General features: G+C 46.8%; 2 protein-coding genes across 4 annotated transcripts in view; one reads left to right on the top strand and one right to left on the bottom strand.

The window, feature by feature from the left end:
* Positions 1 to 1738: 1738 nt before the first annotated feature.
* Positions 1739 to 2871, bottom strand: LOC147269805 (high choriolytic enzyme 1-like). 3 transcript variants are annotated; one of them, XM_086195949.1, is made up of 2 exons: positions 2650 to 2871; positions 1739 to 2616 (listed from the first exon to the last, which is right to left on the bottom strand). In XM_086195949.1, exons 1-2 carry the CDS (start codon positions 2740 to 2742, stop codon positions 1912 to 1914), a joined length of 798 nt encoding a protein of 265 aa, XP_086052075.1. In that variant the 5' UTR covers positions 2743 to 2871; the 3' UTR covers positions 1739 to 1911. The 3 variants fall into 3 exon arrangements, with proteins under 3 accessions (XP_086052075.1, XP_086052083.1, XP_086052066.1); XM_086195957.1 differs by having other exon boundaries at positions 2659 to 2871; XM_086195940.1 differs by having other exon boundaries at positions 1739 to 2871.
* A 4844-nt stretch (positions 2872 to 7715) lies between these two features.
* slco3a1b (solute carrier organic anion transporter family member 3A1b) overlaps positions 7716 to 21920 on the top strand; it is a 29876-nt gene continuing 15671 nt past the window's right edge. Inside the window, exons 1-2 of the mRNA XM_086190899.1 lie at positions 7716 to 8498; positions 13586 to 14045. Coding sequence (XP_086047025.1) covers positions 8340 to 8498; positions 13586 to 14045 — 619 coding nt within the window. The 5' untranslated portion in view covers positions 7716 to 8339. The remainder of the gene's footprint in view (positions 8499 to 13585; positions 14046 to 21920) is intronic.

The raw sequence follows: 21920 nt of genomic DNA, 5'->3' as shown, positions 1-21920 counted from the left end.
AACGTAGCTAGCTAGCAAGGTGGATTTCAGATGAAGGTCATCTTCCCCATGTGTATCACAATCTAAGCTAATGTTAGCTAGCTAATTCCTGTAAACCTGGCCCAGGTATCATCCCGTTTTAGGAAAGCTCTTGTTGGATTAAGCTCATCTAAATAACCTTGATGTGTCACAACTTGGGAATTCATTGTACATTGGAGGCTTTTGTGTGAATAACTTGTTGCAGGGAGCAGTTTTCATGATTGTATGATCGTATGCTAATATCATCATGGCTGTAATTATATGTCATATTGTGAGTTGCTGTCGGCGTACATATTGCCGGCTGCTGAATGATGTATGATGGTAAAAGCAAAAAACCAAAAAAACAAATACAAGAATGAACTGACCAAAACTTCCATTTTTTTCCAGTACGTGTCACATTACATGGAATGTCCCCAGGAGGGTTGTTCAGGGCTTTGGGAGGTGGAAAACCACACCACCTGCCTTAAAAGCCATCGCATCCTCAGCGAATACAGCAGGTTGAATTTACTTCCTCAGGTCAACATATTTACTGCATATGAATTAACTATACTTTATCTGGGATTTATTTTGTTGACAGCTAGCTTTTAATATGACATGGCTGTGCTTTGCTATTAATTTGTCATCCTAGGACCTTCGTTCCCTGCGTCCATTTGTGGCTGGGCACAGGTGAGGGACAATGCCACCTGGAAAACTGCACCGCAGGAAGTGTTCACGGTAGTTGTTTTGTGGCACAGAAAGATTAAACAGGGTCTAAACATACTCTGAGAGAGCCAGACTTCTATAAGCACACATATTCTTATGACAAAAGCTGTTTTTTTTTAAACTAACACATAAGGACATAGTTGGAAATAATAACAAGACAATAATCAATAATCTTGCACTGACCTTATGAGATATTGGTGGTGTTTACCATATCACACTCTTCCATACTACATACTTAAAATTTTGAGTATACTCAACTCAAAATGGAAAAAAGTATGGATAGTATAGAAAAACTAAGTATGTAAAAGTACCCACATGCTGTACTCAAATCGGTCAAGATTCTGAGTATGCGACTGTGGACACTCGCCGCACTCATTTCATCGATAAAAATGGCGGCGGACAGCAGTGGTGAAAGTTGGTCCACGCTGACTTGTACAGAGTCGTCTTTCCATTAAATAACAGGGACAAGTTTGAAATTCTGTGTGGACACGGGTTTGAAAAAATAAAACGACTTGTCACCAACATGTTTCGCTAGATAGATAACACAAATCCACATACTGTTGACCTTCAGCCAATAGAAGGAGGACATCACGTTGTCGGCGCCGATTGTGGCGTAACAACGCGCGATGACCGTTCATTCTGCTGTTTCACTGCTTCAAAAACCGACAAACAAGCACAGACAAAAGGTGGCAGTAATTAGCTGATGCTGATGCGGTGCTAGCCAGTCATAAATCGGCGTAGAAGAAGAGGAGGACTTGGTGTCGTCATTTCTGGTCAGTGCCCCTCATGGTGGTATGTGATTTGGGACAGCACTACATCCTCGAAACTAGCATACTACCTGATTGAGTACATAGTATGATTAGTATACTCAATTAGAAAAACTTAAGTATGCGGTACAGAAGTATGCGAGTTGGGACACAGCACAAGACTACATTTATGTTCCATTTTCTGATCCCACTTAACATTTGGTTCCACCAGGTGCCAGTCGACGGTTTTGTGTGGTTGTGGTCAGCTTCTTCCTGCATGAGCTGTTTGTGTTTGTGCTTCTTTTTTCTTTTCTTTGTTTTTTTTTTACTTTTTAAGACATAGAAGATTTAAACAACACACTAATCAGTCAATATTTCACTGAATTTATTTGTGACATTGAATACAAGTTTGAAGTCGTATGTTCAGACGTCTGAAGGGGTCAGCTCAGCAGCGATAGAGCAGGTTGAGCCTCCTGAGGTCCCAGCTGGACATGCCCCGCCTCTGGCCTATCTGGACATTTGGGTTAGGAATGGGGGTGATGGTCTCCCGCCCGTAACCTATGGCGAAGGCTGTTCTTCCGTAGTGCATGACGGAGGAGTAGTCGTAGGGAGTGTTGAGGTTGTTGGTGTTCTGCTTGTAGAAGTTGTAGGCCATCTGCGGGTTGATGTTGGGCCAGTTGATCCTGACGTAGGAGTCGCGGTCGCTCCTAGTCTGCTCGTGCAGGAAGCCCAGAGCGTGGTTGAGCTCATGCTGGATGATGCCGTAGTAGAGGCAGCCCTGCCTGGCGAGAGAGAGCAGCTGCCCGCCTCCCTGTCTGCCCAGAGCCGAGAAGCATCCGCCTCTGTTCACAATGCTGATGAAGTCGCGCTCGTTCTGACGGGGGGTGAAGCGCAGACAGGTTCTGCTGTGGAAGCCCTGCATGGCACTCATGATCAGCTGCACTTCCTGCCTGGAGAAGTCCCGGCTCACCACGAAGGGGATCACCACTGCACCGTTGGAGGCTTTCCTCCACAGGCAGCTCCCGGACCAGCAATTCAGGGCGTTTCTGGTCTTGGGAGCCAGCACGTCTCCTTCCAGCAGGTCCTCATCAGTGCCGTTGTTGGTGGTCAGAATTCTGGTGGTGATGTCCATCGTGTCGTCGTCGTTGACCTCTTCTCCATCTTCACCTTTTACTTCTTCTACTTCTTCTACTCCTTCCATCCCTTCCTCTGGGAGATGATGGGCCTGAGAGAGGCCCAGCAGGAGCAGCAGCAGCAGGCTGGCAGAGGGAGTCATCTTCAGGGTCGGTCTGTGGAGGTTCTCTGCAGTTCTGCTGTGGAGGGACTCCTGGAAGCTGGATGTCTGGCTCCCTTCAGTCGTAGGTCTTTATACTCTCCTCTACAGGTGTGTCTGATCCAGGATTATGGGTTGGGGTCCACACTGCTAGGCCTGAACAAACCTCTGAAGGGAGGACTCCACAGGCAAACCTACTATTTCAACATGGTTTGTTATTGCTGCTCATTACAGATAAACATGGCCGCTTCACTGGACTGTCAATGTTAAGACGAGCACTTTTATGGTCTTCAACCCACAGGATTTCACATCATGTACTGGATGACAAACCAGCATAAAGCCTCATAGTTTTGCATTCGAGCTCTTAAACTTTACCATGACTCTTCCTGACGAGTTCCCTCAGACTTCACTCTTTATTTGTACATTCCATACCATTACCACAGAAGCAATGCAAATTTAAGATCAGACTGAGCCTTTAAAGGTCGTTGTAATGAAGAAAGGATGTTGTACATTGGGACCTCAAGAGGATCAACCTGCTCTATCGCTGCTAGTAATGCTAGTGACAACCTTCCCCTTCTCTCTAAATATTCAATCCAGAATCCAGATTTTCATGTTGTCTATAAAGTTATTGTAAATTTGTTGGTTGTTGTCATGATAATTTAGCCTCTGTAAATACAACCTGAACATTGAACATATTTATATGTTTCAGTTTGAGTGACGGGCTGCACGGTGGAGCAGTGGTCCTCCCTGTGGCCCCCAGCAAGAAGGTTGTGGGTGGAGCAGTGGTCCTCCCTGTGGCCCCCAGCAAGAAGGTTGTGGGTGGAGCCCCGGCTGCAGCACGGGGTCTTTCTGGGTGAGTCTCCATGTTCTCCCTGTTCCTGCTGGGTTCTCTCTGGTACTCCAGCTTCCTCCACAGTCCAAAGACATCAAGAGGGACCAGGTTAATCCAGACTCTAGATTGACCGTAGGCGTGGCTGGGAGAGCCAATGGTTGTCTGTCTCTATGTGTTGGCCCTGCCATGGACTGGTGACCTGTCCAGGGTGAACCCCGCCTCTCGCTCGTAGATGCTGGGATAGGCTCCACCCCCCCCCGCGACCCTAAACATCAAGGAATAAGCGGAAGACAATAAGTGAGTGAGAGTGAGTGAGAGTTTGAGTGACGCATTCAGCTGTCAATCAGACCTCTTCCATCAGAAGATAAAGTGATAATTGTTTCTGCACGTTTACGTCTTTCAAAGACGTACAGTGGCTCAACTGTCCACCTCTGCTCAACTCTCTGTTCACAAATGTGGATGAATAATTTAATTAGACCTTCGATGAATTAATTACATACAAGTGAATACAGGACGAATCATTAAGCACTTGAAGCTTTTCTAAAGGAAAGAAAAGACAACACAGGCTTTTACTGTAAAAAAAAAATACTCCAATCACATTTAATTAATAAATATTGCATATAAAAAATATTAATAAGCTACACAAGACCAGTATCAAAACCGGGAAAATGTATTTTTCATGTCATGCAACCCATAACTCCATGTTTTGTACTGATGTTGTAGTTCACTGCATTATCCTGACAATTGTTTGTTGTTTCCATCAGAGAGACAGAAGAAGCAGCTTTGTTATTAGAGTCCAGGGCAACGCCTGCTTCCAATCAAGGCTTGACCTCACATTGCCTACAAAAATAGAAAAATGAAGCTTTTTAAAAGCTGAATTGATTGCATGGCTGTATTTGATCACACGATACTGTGCAGGTCTATTCAGTACATTATATTACATGAACAAGAGCAAAACCATTCTTTCTGACAGTTAAGTCAAGAACATTTAAAGGGCATTAAACGTTGTGGCATTTGAAATTCGCTCTGGCATAATCTACATCTATTATTTATTTGTTTGGCATTGGATAAATGCATTCTTCTCTCTGTGGACCCCGTGATTAAGAGTCATCCTGAAATAATGTCTTCAGTTGGCCTGCACTGCATCAGCAGGCACTCCAGTTGATCTTAAATCACCTGGGGTTCTCTGAGTGAGTCACTGAGAAATGGACGTTTTTCCTGCTGAGTCCACAGTTTGGCTGAGAGATTGTGCTGCTTCAGATGCTATTGAATTGGTCCTGATGGAGCGTCTGGCTGGTCTGAGGAATATTGTGAGTCAAAATCTTTGGGGTGAGTGGTGAGTGACCTTGGCACTCAGGATTTTCTTAGTTGATGGTTACAGTGGTAAAGATTTTTCAGCGTTCTCTCTGCCACTGGAGTCTTTTTTCATTTGACCCACATGACAAACTTCAGCTTTTGTTTATTATTTTAAACCTGGATGCACAGAGATAGAATTTTTAAAGTAGAAGAAGTGGGCTCTCAAAGGGGCGGACCAGTGGAGCAGTGGTCCTCCCTGTGGCCCCCCATCAAGAAGGTTGTGGGTGGAGCCCCGGCTGCAGCACGGGGTCTTTCTGGGTGAGTCTCCATGTTCTCCCTGTTCCTGCTGGGTTCTCTCTGGTACTCCAGCTTCCTCCACAGTCCAAAGACATCAAGAGGGACCAGGTTAATCCAGACTCTAAATTGACCGTAGGCGTGGCTGGGAGAGCCAATGGTTGTCTGTCTCTATGTGTTGGCCCTGCCATGGACTGGTGACCTGTCCAGGGGGAAGGCTGCTGGGATAGGCTCCACCCCCACCACCCTCAACAGGAGAAGAGGGGGAACATGGAGGGAGGGATGATGGATGGGTGGATGGATGATGGATGGGTGATGGATGGATGGGTGATGGATGGGCGATGGGTGGGTGATGGATGTTTGTGTGTTTTACCCCATGGCTAAGTGCCTTTGAAAGTAAAGCATGACTAAAGAATGACTCTGACTGCTCATTTTCTGCCAGGCTCAACCTTCACTTTCACCCCAGGCCTTCCTTCAAGCTGCGCAGAGCGAGAGGGAGGTGAATCCTGATACTTGTATCTTATAGGAGGGAGCAGTCTAATGCTGCACGGTGGCGCAAATATCACTTCCTGTGTCCACTATGTGGCGCTAGGGAACTCCCACTGTATACTGTGTTCCTGTGCAGCATATGAAAACAACACAATGTCATTCTGATGTTGATCAAATGAGGTTTGTTTCATCAGGCTTTCTTCCTCTTCCCACTAGGTGGTGCTATTAGGGACTTCCGTAGAACATGTGAAGTTCTGAAATGATCTTTCTTTGTGGGGGTCCAGCAACCACAGTTTCCTTTTCTGTGGCCAAATATCAAAGATGGCTGCCCCACCACGGTAACATGGTTTAATATAAACTCATAGTCTTCCCAGTAACCCAGTGGCTGACCCTCGGATGAGGACTTCAGAGTGTAACTTCAACAAGTGTTTTCCATTTGCGTCCCTGTCTGCCTGGTAGTTTTGGTGTTGGACTAACAGGACTGAAAGAGAGACAGAGGAGCACCCCTGAAAACATCTCCATCATGTCAGAAGAAATTACAACGACAAACAAGTGCAGTGTTGATATTCATTTGTAGAATTACGGTTGACTCCTGACCAGTGGAGGGAGTGTTTGTAGTACATTTACAGGACAGTACTTGGTGTGTGCAGCTCTCTCAACTTCACAAACTGTTGTCAGTGCATTAACTTCAACAAGTCGAGCACAACCTGTTTGCATCCTAAACCCACTCCAGGGAAGAGAATCCTTCCACCTCCTGTCAGCTTATGGCAGTGTAAGGCTAAAAGATGCATTCAGCATTGTCAAATAAGTGTGGGGGAGATAGTGGTGTCCCCAAGCGTTTGTCCACACTGATACCTTCGTAGCTCCTCGTGAATGTTTTCATGTAGAACATGTACCGTGGGTTGGTGATGTGTGTAATTGACCTCTCATGTGGCAAGTGTTATATTTTTCAGCATCCTGAAGTCAGCGAAGCAGAATTCAGTCAGGCATTAAACTTGATTACCTCAGCCACAGCGACTGTTACAGTAATAAAGCATAACATCAGGAGTCCAGGCTCAGTTTGACATTTCAAAAAAAACACCAAAACCACAGGACCCTTGAAAGCTTTTATTAACGTTTGTCCAACAAGAAAAGACTTGAGAGGCCCAAACTCTCCTCTGGTTCGCCCGGCGCTTCTGTGTTTAGCTGATGGTGTCACGTGGGGGCGGGGCAAACCTGAACCCAAAAGGTCAAAAATGTCCCACTTTTGGTTGGGGGGAATCTGCAGAGTCCAGAGCAAGTGACTGCACCAAGTTTATGGGTGTAAACTAGAGCAGACAGGCTGGTACTAAGAAGTCATGTGCTGCTGTGGGGGAGTTCTCCCTGCACATCAGAGTTGGGTCTGCAGGTGGAGGTCATGACGACCGTGGTCCTAAACAGAGCGCTGGGGGACGTGAACTCTCTTGAAGGCTGAGGGCGGTCAGGAGGACTTTACAGCCAGGATCAGTCACTTCTGTCGCAGTGTTAACTGAAAAAAAACATCATTTGTACCGTTAATAAAGAGGAATAGCTGTCGTCATCAGAGGTCGTGGAGGTCATTAAAGGTCATCGGGGGAAACACAAGAAGCCTGGAGCTTTGTGGTGGTGACCTTGAAGTCATGTGACCCTGGTGAAGTTCCCTCATAGGCTAACGTTAGCTTAGCACCGCGAACCATTGCATTCAGGCTTCAAGCATCATCAGAGGGGTTCACTAACGAAGATGATGCGAACTTGTGAACTGTCTGGTGTGAAGGTGAACTTTTGTTCACTGCAGAGCTGATTTTCTGATTCTCTAATCTAACATCACATGGAACAATCCCAGTGGGTTTTTGACAGAACCTCGAGCCTCATATGAGCTCCTCCAGATGATGACTCGCTAAAATGAAGGACGGGCTCCCTCCATTTCATCCCTACTTTTTTCCTGCTCAAAATCAGTTGAAAAGCCACCGTCAATTTAACAGACGCCGCAGCGCTGCAGTACACCCCCCAGCCTGAGGGCGGCGCTGTGGGCACGCTGGGACTTCGAAATTCAACGGCCGTTGCTAGATTTTGGGAGAAGTTAGCAAGAGCGGGAACGAGTTACGATGAGGGAAATAGGTCAAGTCAAAACGAACGAACAACCGAGGGAAGCATTATTTTTGTAATCGATACACGTGGGAGACGTTGGTAGCCAAGAGGGTGAATAACAACCACATGGCGAATTGTCGCCACCCTGTGTGACATTTTGGAGTGGCTGGGGCGTAAATTTGCGGGACGTATATCTGCGGGGTGTATATGTGCTGTTCCTCCGACCTGCAGCGTCCCACCTCAGCAGCGGCTCGGACCCGGGCTGAGAGAGAAACCAGTCGGCACCAGTACTGGAGGGACGTGTAACACCCCGGATGTCGGGAAACCTTGTCTTTTAATTCCAGTCTTGGCGTATCTGAAGCCGACATTCACCCACATACGCAGCGTACGTAGCGGAGCGGTGATGTATCCGGTCGGCGGGAGCCTCGGTGAGGAGGTCGCTGACGGACGGTGCGTAATGCTGAGTGGACACCAGTCCTTCTAGCTGGGTCTTTCTGCCGAGATTCTCCTGCAGTGCAGCTCGTCATCAGAACCAGATGGTCTCCTCCGGACTGGACCCGTTCTCTCTCACACCGACCAGCCCGACCGGAGCCTGAGCCGAAGGATGCAGGTTAAAAACCAGATCTGCACCGAGCGGAGCAGCACCGACGACCCGGAGCAGGATGACAGCCAGAAGAAGACCTCGTGTTTTTCCAACATCAAGATTTTCCTGGTGTCTGAATGCGCGCTCATGCTGGCTCAGGGCACCGTGGGCGCTTATCTGGTGAGTTCCGGTGCTGCTCGTTTCCAGACCTCAGGTAACGTCGGGTTAACGGGGCGCCCTTCAAACCGGGGAGGGCAGACGGTGAGCAGGCCTGCCCCGCCGCAGCAGCTGATGCGGCTAATTGTGTAATTCTGATCTCATTTGAGAGCCTCAGCCTCCGGTAGCCGGGAGACGCGCTGGTCTCCCTGATCGATGAGCTGCTGCGTGGATCCGGCGGCCTGTAATGCACCAACCGCATCAACGCACCGCAGCAGCCTGGCGCTGCGCAGACACCAGCAGGATGAGGAGGGAGAGCTGGTTGCTGAGCAGGAGGTCGGTAGTGTAGAACATGCTGGCGTCCCGGCATCCCGAACCCGGGTGGTGCAGGAGGCCGCTGGCACTGAGGATGAGGCCCGAGAATAACAAGGAGATGACGTGATGTCCAGCGGACCAGATGACCGCGTGTGTCCTCTCCTTCATGCCTTCGCCGCGTTTGTCTTGAACCTTGTGTGAAGTTTGCTCCTCCAAATCACCGTGGAGCCAGGAGAGCTGTCCGTGCTGTTCGTTATCAAATTAAAGGTGTTATTGTTGTACTGATGCAGATGAGACTCCTGGGTGACGCTTCAGTTAAGCTGTCTTGAGCTGCGAGGAATGATGGCTGACTGTGGCGTTGCCTAGTGCGTGTGTGTGGGGACGACCACCCACAGTTGTCCTGGCTAGAAGTCCATATCAGGATTATCATTTGGCTGGTTGTCAAAGACTCGCCTGATGGATGTCAGCACAGGCGTGGTGCTATAAATAAATTCACAGGTGTCGGAGTTGAAAGTCATTTGTGATGAGGGCCAGAACACCCTCGCTTAATTTGAGGTGAAGCTCATTAACTTCAAAGGAACAGTGGAAGGCATTTTATCAGAGGAGAGGTCAAAGGTCAGGCTCTGTCATCAGGTTGTATCTAATCCTGTCTGTAACAGCCTGGGCTGATCTTCAGGGCCCATCACAGTCTGAAGGTTAGGGTTGGGTACTACTGGTACCACTGCTACCAGCACCGTTACCCGATGCTGCCATTTCCCTGTGTTGGGCTTGAAGACGATGCAGGGGAGAGGTCATGTGATCTCACTCTGTTTTCCTCCCACATGAACTTGAGCCCAGATGGACTCGGTACCAGAACATGGCAGCGATTGATTTGGCAGGAGTTTGTCCTTGTCAGTGTGCAGTTGCTCAGGACCGAGTTCAGCACCCTGAGCTCCTGGGGGTGACGCCAGGGACCAGTGGGTTGGTGTTAATGTTTCACACAGACTGCAGATTTAAAGTGCATCATAATTTGTGACAAAACATCTCCAACCAAAAGTGAACATTGTAGTACGTCTGGAGACAGAGGTGCTGTGAGTCCTTGTCCTTGTCTCGCATTAAACCGTTTTTTTTCTTTCAAGGTCAGCAGTTTTTTATTTTCATTTTCACGTTTTGACGGAGCTGTAATGGCTGGAGGTCCTTCATCTCTTAGTAATTTGATGCTCATCAGTTATCAAACTGAGTTGGTCAGGTTTCCACTCAGATGGAGCAGCAGCAGCCATCTTCCAGTGGTCCAGGTGAGTGACACCATGGACACACATGTGCAATGTGATTGGCTCATGGTTGTGATGTGTGGTTTCTTTGTTCCTTCACCCTGATCCATCATGTGATTGTGGCCGTGTTCGTTCCATTGACCTTGAGGGTAAATGTAATTAACACAACAGGTCCTCCTGGATCTGAAAGCTGCAGGTTTATGGTTCGAAGCTTTGTATTAATGTGCAAGATGATACCGATACCACATCCTTGAGTATCCACCGATACCACATCCTTGAGTATCCACGATACCACATCCTTGAGTATCCACCGATACCACATCCTTGAGTATCCACCGATACCACATCCTTGAGTATCCACCGATACCACATCCTTGAGTATCCACCGATACCACATCCTTGAGTATCCACCGATACCACATCTTTGAGTATCCACCGATACCACATCCTTGAGTATCCACGATACCACATCCTTGAGTATCCACGATACCACATCCTTGAGTATCCACGATACCACATTCCTGAGTATCCACGATACCACATTCCTGAGTATCCACCTATACCACATCCTTGAGTATCCACCTATACCACATCCTTGAGTATCCACGATACCACATCCTTGAGTATCCACCTATACCACATCCTTGAGTATCCACGATACCACATCCTTGAGTATCCATGATACCACATCCTTGAGTATCCACCTATACCACATCCTTGAGTATCAATGATACCACATCCTTGAGTATCCACCTATACCACATCCTTGAGTATCCACCTATACCACATCCTTGAGTTTCCATGATACCACATCCTTGAGTATCCACCTATACCACATCCTTGAGTATCCACGATACCACATCCTTGAGTATCCACGATACCACATCCTTGAGTATCCACGATACCACATCCTTGAGTATCCACCGATACCACATCCTTGAGTATCCACGATACCACATCCTTGAGTATCCACGATACCACATCCTTGAGTATCCACGATACCACATCCTTGAGTATCCACCTATACCACATTCCTGAGTATCCACGATACCACATCCTTGAGTATCCACGATACCACATCCTTGAGTATCCACGATACCACATCCTTGAGTATCCACGATACCACATCATTGAGTATCCACGATACCACATCCTTGAGTATCCACGATACCACATCCTTGAGTATCCACGATACCACATCCTTGAGTATCCACGATACCACATCCTTGAGTATCCACGATACCACATCCTTGAGTATCCACGATACCACATCCTTGAGTATCCACCTATACCACATTCCTGAGTATCCACGATACCACATCCTTGAGTATCCACGATACCACATCCTTGAGTATCCACGATACCACATCCTTGAGTATCCACGATACCACATCCTTGAGTATCCACCTATACCGCATCCTTGAGTATCCACGATACCACATCCTTGAGTATCCACCTATACCACATCCTTGAGTATCCACGATACCACATCCTTGAGTATCCACGATACCACATCCTTGAGTATCCACGATACCACATCCTTGAGTATCCACGATACCACATCCTTGAGTATCCACCTATACCACATCCTTGAGTATCCATGATACCACATCCTTGAGTATCCACCTATACCACATCCTTGAGTATCCACCTATACCACATCCTTGAGTATCCATGATACCACATCCTTGAGTATCCACCTATACCACATCCTTGAGTATCCACGATACCACATCCTTGAGTATCCACGATACCACATCCTTGAGTATCCACGATACCACATCCTTGAGTATCCACGATACCACATCCTTGAGTATCCACGATACCACATCCTTGAGTATCCACGATACCACATCCTTGAGTATCCACCTATACCACATCCTTGAGTATCCATGATACCACATCCTTGAGTATCCACCTATACCACATCCTTGAGTATCCACGATACCACATCCTTGAGTATCCACGATACCACATCCTTGAGTATCCACGATACCACATCCTTGAGTATCCACGATACCACATCCTTGAGTATCCACGATACCACATCCTTGAGTATCCACGATACCACATCCTTGAGTATCCACCTATACCACATCCTTGAGTATCCATGATACCACATCCTTGAGTATCCACCTATACCACATCCTTGAGTATCCATGATACCACATCCTTGAGTATCCACCTATACCACATCCTTGAGTATCCACCTATACCACATCCTTGAGTATCCACCTATACCACCGGTGCTGATCCAACAGTGGTCTTCGCTCTGTGAGACGGCGGTGCAGCTGATAATACATGTGAAGACGTGGACATCTAAGAAAGCAGTCAAATTCAAGGTCACTGTGACCTGACAAAACACATTTTGGCTTTATGTCCAAAAGGTCGAAGGTCATTTTCTACATGACATCATCAAAAACACATCTAAAAGAACACTATTCAGGCCATGACATCTCGATCTTAATTAAGGAGTTAAATTTGACACAAAAAAGACACATCAAACCTTATATGGTCACTGTTGTGTCGGCCTGGGCCACATGGATGTGAACTAACAGTGACTGCTGGGTTGGAGGAGACATACGACTGAAATGCTTACTGTTTGAGACTGTGCGTAGTCATTGATCTGAGATGGCTCCAGGTGATTGGTGGATCAGGATTTCATTGAGGCCCTGACCAACATGTCGTCCTCATTCATGAGGAAGCTCGTACCGTACACGCACCCACCACGTTCCCATTGCGTAATTAGAACAGCTGCTTGAGGGTTCTTGCCTGAGGCTTCACTCATGCTCATTTCCCAGTCTCCCAGGTTGGCGTCACGCTTGCCTACGGGTGGTATTAGGACGGGGGCTGAGGGGTGAAGATGTGGAAGAGGCCCAGTTACCAGCAGGCTGCTGGTTCCAGCTTGACTGGCAGCATGAAGCCTCTCCAGATTCAGATTCAGATTCAGATGACTTTATTTGTCCCCGAGGGGCAATTAAAGTACGGTACAACTGAGCAGCATGACATTAAAAAACAACAGAAAAAAAACAGGGACATGACAGTGGGAATGAATAAGAGAATAAAAATAAGAATAAAGAATAAGATTAAAGATAAAAATACAATAAATATACTACATACAGTATGTACACAATGTAAAATCCGTGTCTGCGAAGAGAAACAAAACCAAAAAGCCTTTTATTTCTTGTTGCAAAAAAGGTTTCCCACGTAGAAGAGACCTGGGCTGATTAAAGACCCCTAACCTGCATCAGCCGAACCAGGCGAGGAACCTCCGTAAGAGGGCGTCAGAACCGAATTGTGTCCATAAATTCGTCTCTTTGCAAGTGCAGAGGACCACTTGCTGGAGTCGGTTGGAGAAGGGAAGAGCAGAGGTGTTGGAGCAGCTCGTAGTGAAAATCTCCGTATCTCATATATGATTCCAGCTGGTTGTGTGAATATTGTTTAAAAAAAAAACTGCATTGAAGCAGGAGTGTAAACCTGTGATATCATAGACTGTTCAAAATGGCTGCCAGTGTAAAAGCACTAAATACTTGTTTTCTCTCTCAGGTCAGTGTTCTGACCACTCTGGAGAGACGCTTCAACCTCCAGAGTGCCGACGTGGGCGTCATCGCCAGCAGCTTCGAAATTGGCAACCTCGCTCTCATCCTGTTTGTGAGCTACTTCGGTGCCAAGGCCCACCGACCCCGTCTGATTGGCTGTGGTGGGATAGTCATGGCGCTGGGTGCGTTGCTGTCAGCCCTGCCAGAGTTCCTGACTCATCAATACGAGTATGAGGCCGGAGACTCGTGGCACGCTGAGGATGGCAGGGACGTCTGCTCCAACAACACCAGGTCAGAGAACCAAGACTCTGGGTTTAAATGTGGCAACCGAGCCAACACCAACATGATGTACCTACTGCTCATCGGAGCCCAAGTTCTGCTGGGCATTGGTGCCACACCGGTCCAGCCTCTGGGGGTGTCCTACATCGATGACCACGTCCACAGGAAGGACTCCTCGCTGTATATAGGTGAGTCCAACTGAGCTGCAGCTGAAACGTCACTGTCTTCTCTCTAGATTAGGCAGTAGAGATCAGCATGGTAGTATCACTCAGTCCTACACTAGGTCCTGGACTACAACTGGACCACATCTGATAGAAATACCACAAAGTACATGGATACTACAAAGCTTTCTGAAAGGAGGACCAGGCAGAGACTCTGTTTGGTACCTGTGGGGGGTGCAGGGGGGCCTGCAAGGTTAATTGTGTGTCAGAATACCATCTTTGTGGAGCTGCTGAGATGTCCTGCCAACACTCAACATTTTACAGTTATGAAGACGTCTTTATGGTGTTGTTTTGGATCTTTAGTATATGAATAATTGTGGGGGTTCAAAAGTTCATCGTCATGGCACGCAAGTTCCTCTTAAACTCATCCTAAAAGAAATAGAAGGCTTACAAGCAGGCAGAATTAAGAACGCATCGCGCCCATGGCTTCACTATGATGATGAATGAATGATAATTATTTCAAAATGGTGCCGCCCTAATGTCATGTATGGCAGCTACGTTTAGAGGTCAGTAGGTGAAGAGAGAAGATGAAACCCAGCAGGAGTGACGAGCAGTGGCACTGCCTAACTGCTGACTGGAAGCTCTGTCAGCTCAACCATGATAAACAGCACATTAGCGTTTAAAAGCTTTCTAAAAGACCACTAAAGCCACAGAAACAATCATGAAGTGATAAATATATTATAGATGGCGGTTGCTGAGTGATGAACCCTCTCAACAACACGCAGGCTCATACTGAGCTGAAGCACCACTAAATCTATTCAGAACCAGACACCGACCACGCACTCATTTATTTAAAGGAATAGTTCAACATTACAGGAGATATTTGCAAAGTTCCCCTCTTTTTCGTAGAGTTTGCAGAGAAATCAATACCACTCTAATGTTTGAAAGCTGAATATGAAACTGGAGCCACAAGGCGATTTGCTAGCAGTTTCCTGTAGCTTCCAGTCCTAATGCTAAGCTAAGCTAATCACTTTCCATCTTTGGCTCACATTTGGCATCCTGACAGTAGAGTGGTATCAATCTTCTCATCCTTTTCCCGGCCAGGATGTGGATGAACCCATTTCCTGAGGTATTGATGTAAATAGGCCCACTTATCCTAAGGAGACGCTACGTCGTCGCTGACTGTAAATCCTTGTTTGAACTGAATGACTCCAATCAGTGAAACCTAATTTTTAAGCAGCTAACATCAACATTTGACAGAGGACTGGAATTCATAATCCAACAGTGGAGCAGCAGTCATGGCAGGACATGTGACCGCTGATGTTTGTGGGAAGGTCACAAACGGACTGTTTTTAATATGTTATGCTGTTTATACAAGAACCTAATTTGTTGATATCGAAGGCAAATTTTCACTGTCCTCAGAAGATCCAAAACAGTGATGAACCAACGGGATTTAATAACCCTGGATGGTGTAGGCCATCCCAATAACGGATTTGATGTAACACCTGGAAAACAAACACAGGCCAGTACTCTGGGTTCGCTGAGACAGACACCGAGCCAGCCGACACTGAGGGACACTAAGTTTGGAGCAGTTGCAAGAGGACTGCGAAAAGGCCAAAAACACCAGAGCCAAGATGGCCGAATTCGTTGTGTTGGATGACCAGCTCTTGTTTGTAGCAGCAAATGTTCTCCGTCCTTTGGAGCACTTTGAGCCACAATATGAAACGTCCTCACCGCTACTTTGCCGACGCAACTCTGCCAGCCCTGTACCACCTCAGTCCTTTTATCAGACATGCGTCCTTTTCAGTGGACCACAGACATCTGGAGCTCTTGTGTTTGCCTGTGGTTGCGTTGCCTCACAGCACATTGGGTCGACTCCAGGTATGTTTCCTACACGTGACCCTGCATGCTCAGAGTTTCATGTGGGTGCCTGTTATTTTCATGAAATTAAAGAAACTAGGGCCAACTTGGCATTGCAGAGGCATGGGATCAGAACTCGGTATCAGCTGATGCTCACTATCGAGTGAGTGGGACTAAAGAAAACGTGATCAGGAGATCCCTGGACACTGCTACTCCCTGGAGGTGGTTACCGTAGTGACAGAGACATACCTCATTCACGCCAACTTCCTCTTGGCTACAAACATACCTCATCCCTGCGGGACTGTATGATGTACCTCTGTAAGACTCCATGATTGACAGTTATGGTCTAATGTGTAGAGCTACACCGTCCTTATTTTAATTTTTGAAACACTACAGGAGCCGCTGGCGTCATGGTAACAAACCGTAGTACACCTGAATCCATTGGTGCTGTTCCTGTCCTCCTGTGTTCATCCTCTATTTCTTATCAACCTTCTTTCATTCCTTTAATATATTAATAGAATCAATGGGGCGGCCCGGTGGAGCAGTGTTCCTCACTGTGGCCCCCCAGCAAGAAGGTTGTGGGTGGAGCCCCGGCTGCAGCACGGGGTCTTTCTGGGTGGAGTCTGCATGTTGTCCCTGTTCCTGCTGGGTTCTCTTTGGTACTCTTGGTGACTGTGGTATTAGTTACACATTTGTCACATTTTTTTTAGAAATGCCTTCAATTATACAAGTACAAGAACACAAATTCCCGTCACAGACCCAGTAAACTTACATCCTCTTACTTCGATGGCAGTTTACTGTATCACCCTCAAGATTTATTTTTCTTTCTAACCTTTTAATTCCATCTTCTCACATTTTCCAGTGCTTTTTTGATTATTCTTCTGACTTTAACATTGTTCTTTTTGTCTTGGAGAGCTGCCAGACCACCAGTCTGACCCTGGTTCCTACAAACCAAAAGTCTCATATTTTATCGTCATCATATGGGTTTGTTGTCTCCTGACTCCAAACATCATAAAATAACCAGGATTTAACCATGCAGTCAAAGTGTAAAAAGCAAAAAATCGGCCTTGACAGTGTTTTATTTCTGCACTTGCTTTTCTAATAACAGTTTAGAAGTGATCTTGAAGCCCTGAGTCTGGGTGATGTTTAAATAACCTTGAAAAGTGCTTGAACTTTGCCGTTGCCGTTGACTCTCACTTTTTGGATCCTGCTCTTTCTCACACTGGTAGAAGCATTGATGTTAGCAGCAGAGATCTGTGGCTATGCTCACAACACAAAACCGAGAGGTCAGTGTATCACGCAGCCCGTCTGCCAGAGTTGCCGGGGCAACAGTGCAGAGACAGACAGTACGGCAGTGTGGGGTTCCTGTTCCCGTCACCGTGTGATGGCCTGCTTGTAGCTTGAGCTCCATCTGGGGACGTGGACGCACTGAAAGAAAGAGATTCATTCTTACCAAAGAAAGGAAATGCAATGTAGAGGCTCTTTGTGCCGAGGATGGAAGTGTAAAGCACAACAACATTCCACTGCGTTTTTATCTTGAAACATTAAATGTAGTTTCTGCTGGAATGAGGGTGCAGGATGTTTGATATGTTATCTTGTGATAAGTTAGGAAGTCAATCAGTGTTAATGTTGTCCTGATGACAGAAAGCCAGTATTTACATCTGATCAAGGCAGGCCCTCCTCACACACAATACTGCAATACATTGTGAGGCCTCATAGCAACACAGAAAAATAACAGCAACCTCTGCATAACCTGGAAGTTTAGTAAACTTTATTTTATCATCATTTGCTGAGGACTGCTTCTTGAAGTACATTTACTGATAGAAACTAATGTTTTATATGTGTCAGCAGCACGCTTCTTTAGGGGGAGGAGCCCTAAACCCAGAGGGTCTTGTTGTTGAACGTCCAGGTCCTTCATCTCCAGTCAGTGTGTTTTTGGTTTAATGCCCTGAAATAAGATCAGTAGGTTCACAAGAGCTTGATATATTTCAACATTTTAAAACATGAATCCCATGCTTCTTAACTGAAGCACTTATTCTGTTGCTACGTGGCTGAGCGAGAATGCGAACTCTTCATGCATCAAGCGGAAGCACAGAGCTTAGTTTGTTGGTTTTTGTTGTTTGTTTTTAAGCACATTGAGAAAAAGCCTCCAGTCGATGTCGTTGCTGTTCTTTTGAAGCAGAAAATCGCACATGAACCACACCCCCATCTCCTCATGGGGGGGCTTGGTGAGGACACAAGCGCCCACCTTGATACCTGTTGGGAAGGATTCTCTGAATCCAGCAGCCTCACAAGGTAACTGGTTGACTCCACAGAGTCCCACAGCTGCTGTGAGGTTGCTGGGTAACCACCAGTGGAGGAACCTGTGCAGCTGTTTCCCTTCTTCATCTGGTTATGCTGATCTGATCTTGTCAGCTGTAGTTTTATGTGTAGTCAAGATGCCTGAGCCACCTCACGGAGGACTGAGCTTCCGCCCCATGACTGATTCCTGGCTGGAGGTGAGAGGAGGGGACTGACCAGTAGATCAAGAGCTTTGCCTTCTGGCTTAGCTCTGTTTTTGCCACAGCGGTGGAGTAAAGTCAAGCCTATCAGCCCGTCTCACGCGCCGCAGTCCTCGCGCCTTCACATGTCTGAAGGCAGGTGTCTCCCCTGTAGGTGGGAGTTGTCTTGCTCCTATCTGTTGCCCTGACAGGAAATGTTACATATGTTTGAACATCACAGCCCTTGCTTACGTACTCACTTTTACCATCATTTTTAAAAAAGAATGCATAGTTTTGGTTCATCAAGTTAATGGAGGGTTAAACCAGCTGGTGGAAGTCTGGAGAGTGCCTGTATATATACTGGCAACCCTTGTGCTCCATGTGTCACTGAGCAGACACACACACACACACACACACACACACACACACACACCTATGGGGCAAATCACCACCACGCAGTAATTCTAGTAAATCAGTGAAGTAGTTGGAGTAGTTGAGGTTCAACCCTTTGATATCCTGGATTTTAAGGTCCAGTCAGATGTTTCATGACTGCAACCCTATAAACAAGCCACCCCGTGTTCCATTTCTCTCAGTTTCAAGTGGCCAGTCTTAGAACATGTCCTCTCTGATGAGGTATGACGGCCATTGTTCGGTGTCCTTCCTGCCAGCCAGTGAGACACACTTTCTTTCTTAACATCCCCCAAGCTTCTTCCTTTGACACTTACAGATAGTCTATTATTCTTTTCTTTCCACCACCCCCTCTGTTCACTGTGTAATTTTTTTTTTTTTTGTGGATTGTCATGGTTACCTCCTACAATGTGACGGCTGGGCCGTCTGCTGTGGCTCAGTCATTTGCCTCCAGCTTAGCCTCTATACTGTACGTACGGATGTGTCTCAAGTCGGCAGTGTTGTTTGACGAGCTTGATGTGTGAAGACACAGCTGCACGGTGAGAAAACCCATTGAATAATGCAATGTGACTGAGAGGCAGTTTGGAGTTGTTTAGCAAACATCCAAATAATTAAATATTAAAGCGGCAGCCCTCCACACGCTAACAAACAGGAAGATGGAAGGAGAGAGCGCTCGGTTGTGGCCACGGTGAAAGGATCAATACTGTCTGAAAGAGCAATTAAGGACACAGGAAATACGAAAAGTAGACCAGGAAATATTAGCAATCGTCATGGGAGAGGACGCCCCGCGGTATCACCTGTCCTTCACCTGATCTGCCTCAGTGCTGCAGCCTGGCTCTACCACAGTCATCTGGTAGAAATATAAGAGTCATGAGAAACGTCCTGAGTGACATCTTTCCTCCTTGCATGGGATGTGGTCCAACATGATCTGGTGTTCACATGCACCGGCGTGTTTATCAGTTAGTAACTTGTGTGAGACGCATCATTTAGTGCCTTGGGAGCGATGTCTCAGCTCCAGAAGGAGGGCCACTGTCTGTTGCCGCCCTGCTCTCTTCTTGTGTCTGGCTGGCATTAGTTCACGTTGACACAAGCTAAGCTAAGCTACTAATGCGGCATTGAAAAGGAAAGACCTCATTAGCTTCAACATAGTCCAAGGTGACCGTGCACATCCAGAGTCGATGAGCCCTCCTTTAATTTTTTCATTATTTCAAATGGTACATTGGTGAAGTCGACTCCACTTGTTGTTATGAGATGAAGTCTCGCAGTACGCAGCCATCAGGTTCCAGCATTCAGCTTCTTTCTGTCAGGGAACGTTGGGTGTTTCTGCTTTTGCGTCGGCCTTGTCGTGCTGTAACATTGAGGTCTCAAACTTTGAATCACAAACAAGATCCCCCCCTGAGCTGCAGGTGAGCACAGAAGCCGCCGTTTTCTGGTAGTTAACTTAAGTTTCAGCTGATTTTTAATGGCTTTATATCCTGGAGTTTGGGGTTAAAAAGGAGAAAAGTGCCTCCTGCAGATACTGACATGCTCCAGGGGGCTGTCAACTGTAACCTCTGAGCCGGATTGTAATTGGATTATTGACTGCTGTCAAGGGTTTGACGGATACCTTTGGCCGAGGCAGCTCGTCCGCTCATCCATTGTACGGCTCACAGGACAGTAAAACAGCTATTCAATTAGAGCATTCAGCCGCTGCCAATGTAGCCCCGAACAATGGAGCCCCAGATAGCTTTGTCTTTACCCCCTAATGGGGTTCAGTTTGTGCTGCTGTGTAAATGTTTGTGTCTCACTAATGGAAGATGTAAATTTTAAACCACACAGTTTACAGCTGTAAGCACCGTAGCAACACTACAGGGTAACGATTGGCCAAACATCCACAGGTTACTAAGCAAACTGGCCTTCTAAACCAAAACCGTGAACAAAGTCATTTTTGACGCGGTGATGTCAGCCTGTAAGCTGAACGGCCGAGAACAGAGACGCACCATTGCATGTTTCTTGGCTGTTTCTGATTTCCGATTTTTTTATTAGTGTGACTTGCCAATAATGATTTTTGCTGATCCAATTTTCTGTCCAAGAACCATACAGACTATAAAAACATACAAATTAACCATTTTTCAATGGAATATTTAATTTTCATAGTTACAGAATATATTACTCTGTTCCAGGATCTCTTCTTACGACAACAACTCTAAATAAACTGAGTGCTCTCCTACTGGAAAGAGTTACAAATGAACCACTGAAACCAGCGCTGTACTTCCGATGCGTCTGAATGTCTTTTACTGCTGGAACAACAGCGGTGGCGGCGGCTGACATGAGAGGCTGCAGCTGCTTGTTGGCTCCGAGCTCTGCCTCCTCGCGTGAGCCGCGTCCCCGTTGTTAGCTTCCTCAAACTGAGCTGATGGAGTTCTAAACATCTGATGAGGGTTGTTGTTCGTTGTGGTTCCCTCATGGGATACTTTGGCCTTACATGTTTCACCTTAAAGAACGGAGACATGCCACAACCAGCGCTGAAGCAGCACAGAAAACTGTTTCCCCCGAACCAGTTGAGGCAGATGGCCCCCCTCGTAGAGCCTAGGTCTGTTCCACGTTTCTGCCTGTAGCACCGCTGTTGCCGATGTTCTATCTGATGGTTCCAGACTTGCTCGACTTCTTAAGTGTCATGAGAGAAAATTTGTTGTGATTTGATGGTACAGAAATTATAGTGACTTTCCTTACTGGTCTCCAAGGGGACCAGGGATCTAACAGCGAACTCTACGGCCGAGCCGTGCCGCCCCACACTAGGGTTATACTGTATGTGAAGGCCACTTAGTGCGGTTATTTATCCTGCTTTATGTAAGTATCACTCATTTTCATCGCTAGATTGCTGTAGACTGTCATCATCCCATCTCTTGTGTGAATGCTTGTCTGTTCAGTCTGAGTTGGACTACAGCAGCAGTGTTCCAGACCTGCAGCACGGCGCTAAACGCCAGCAACGATACAATGGAGTGTGGAGCACCTTGAGGACGAGCCCGGGCGTATTATTGTACGTTAAAGGAAAGGAGCAGTCTATGGTCCTGAAGAATCCAGCTCTGGGTCAGCGTCTCTCGTCTGTCCTCATATCGTTGCCTCTATTCATCTCTGTAATGGGTGTAATGAAGCGCTGCAAGGCTGCAAGTTG

Source organism: Aulostomus chinensis, chromosome 2 (genome assembly GCF_037954235.1).
Source record: "Aulostomus chinensis isolate RoL2024-O1b breed Wild chromosome 2, RoL_Achi_v1.0, whole genome shotgun sequence".
NCBI classification, from domain to species: Eukaryota; Metazoa; Chordata; class Actinopteri; order Syngnathiformes; family Aulostomidae; genus Aulostomus; species Aulostomus chinensis.
The sequence above is the reverse complement of the archived record's forward strand: the minus strand, read 5'-3'. Positions and strand labels throughout refer to the sequence as shown.

Coding starts and splice junctions, on each gene's coding strand:
- LOC147269805 (XM_086195940.1), bottom strand. CDS start 2,742: ATGACTCCCTCTGCCAGCCTGCTGCTGCTGCTCCTGCTGGGCCTCTCT.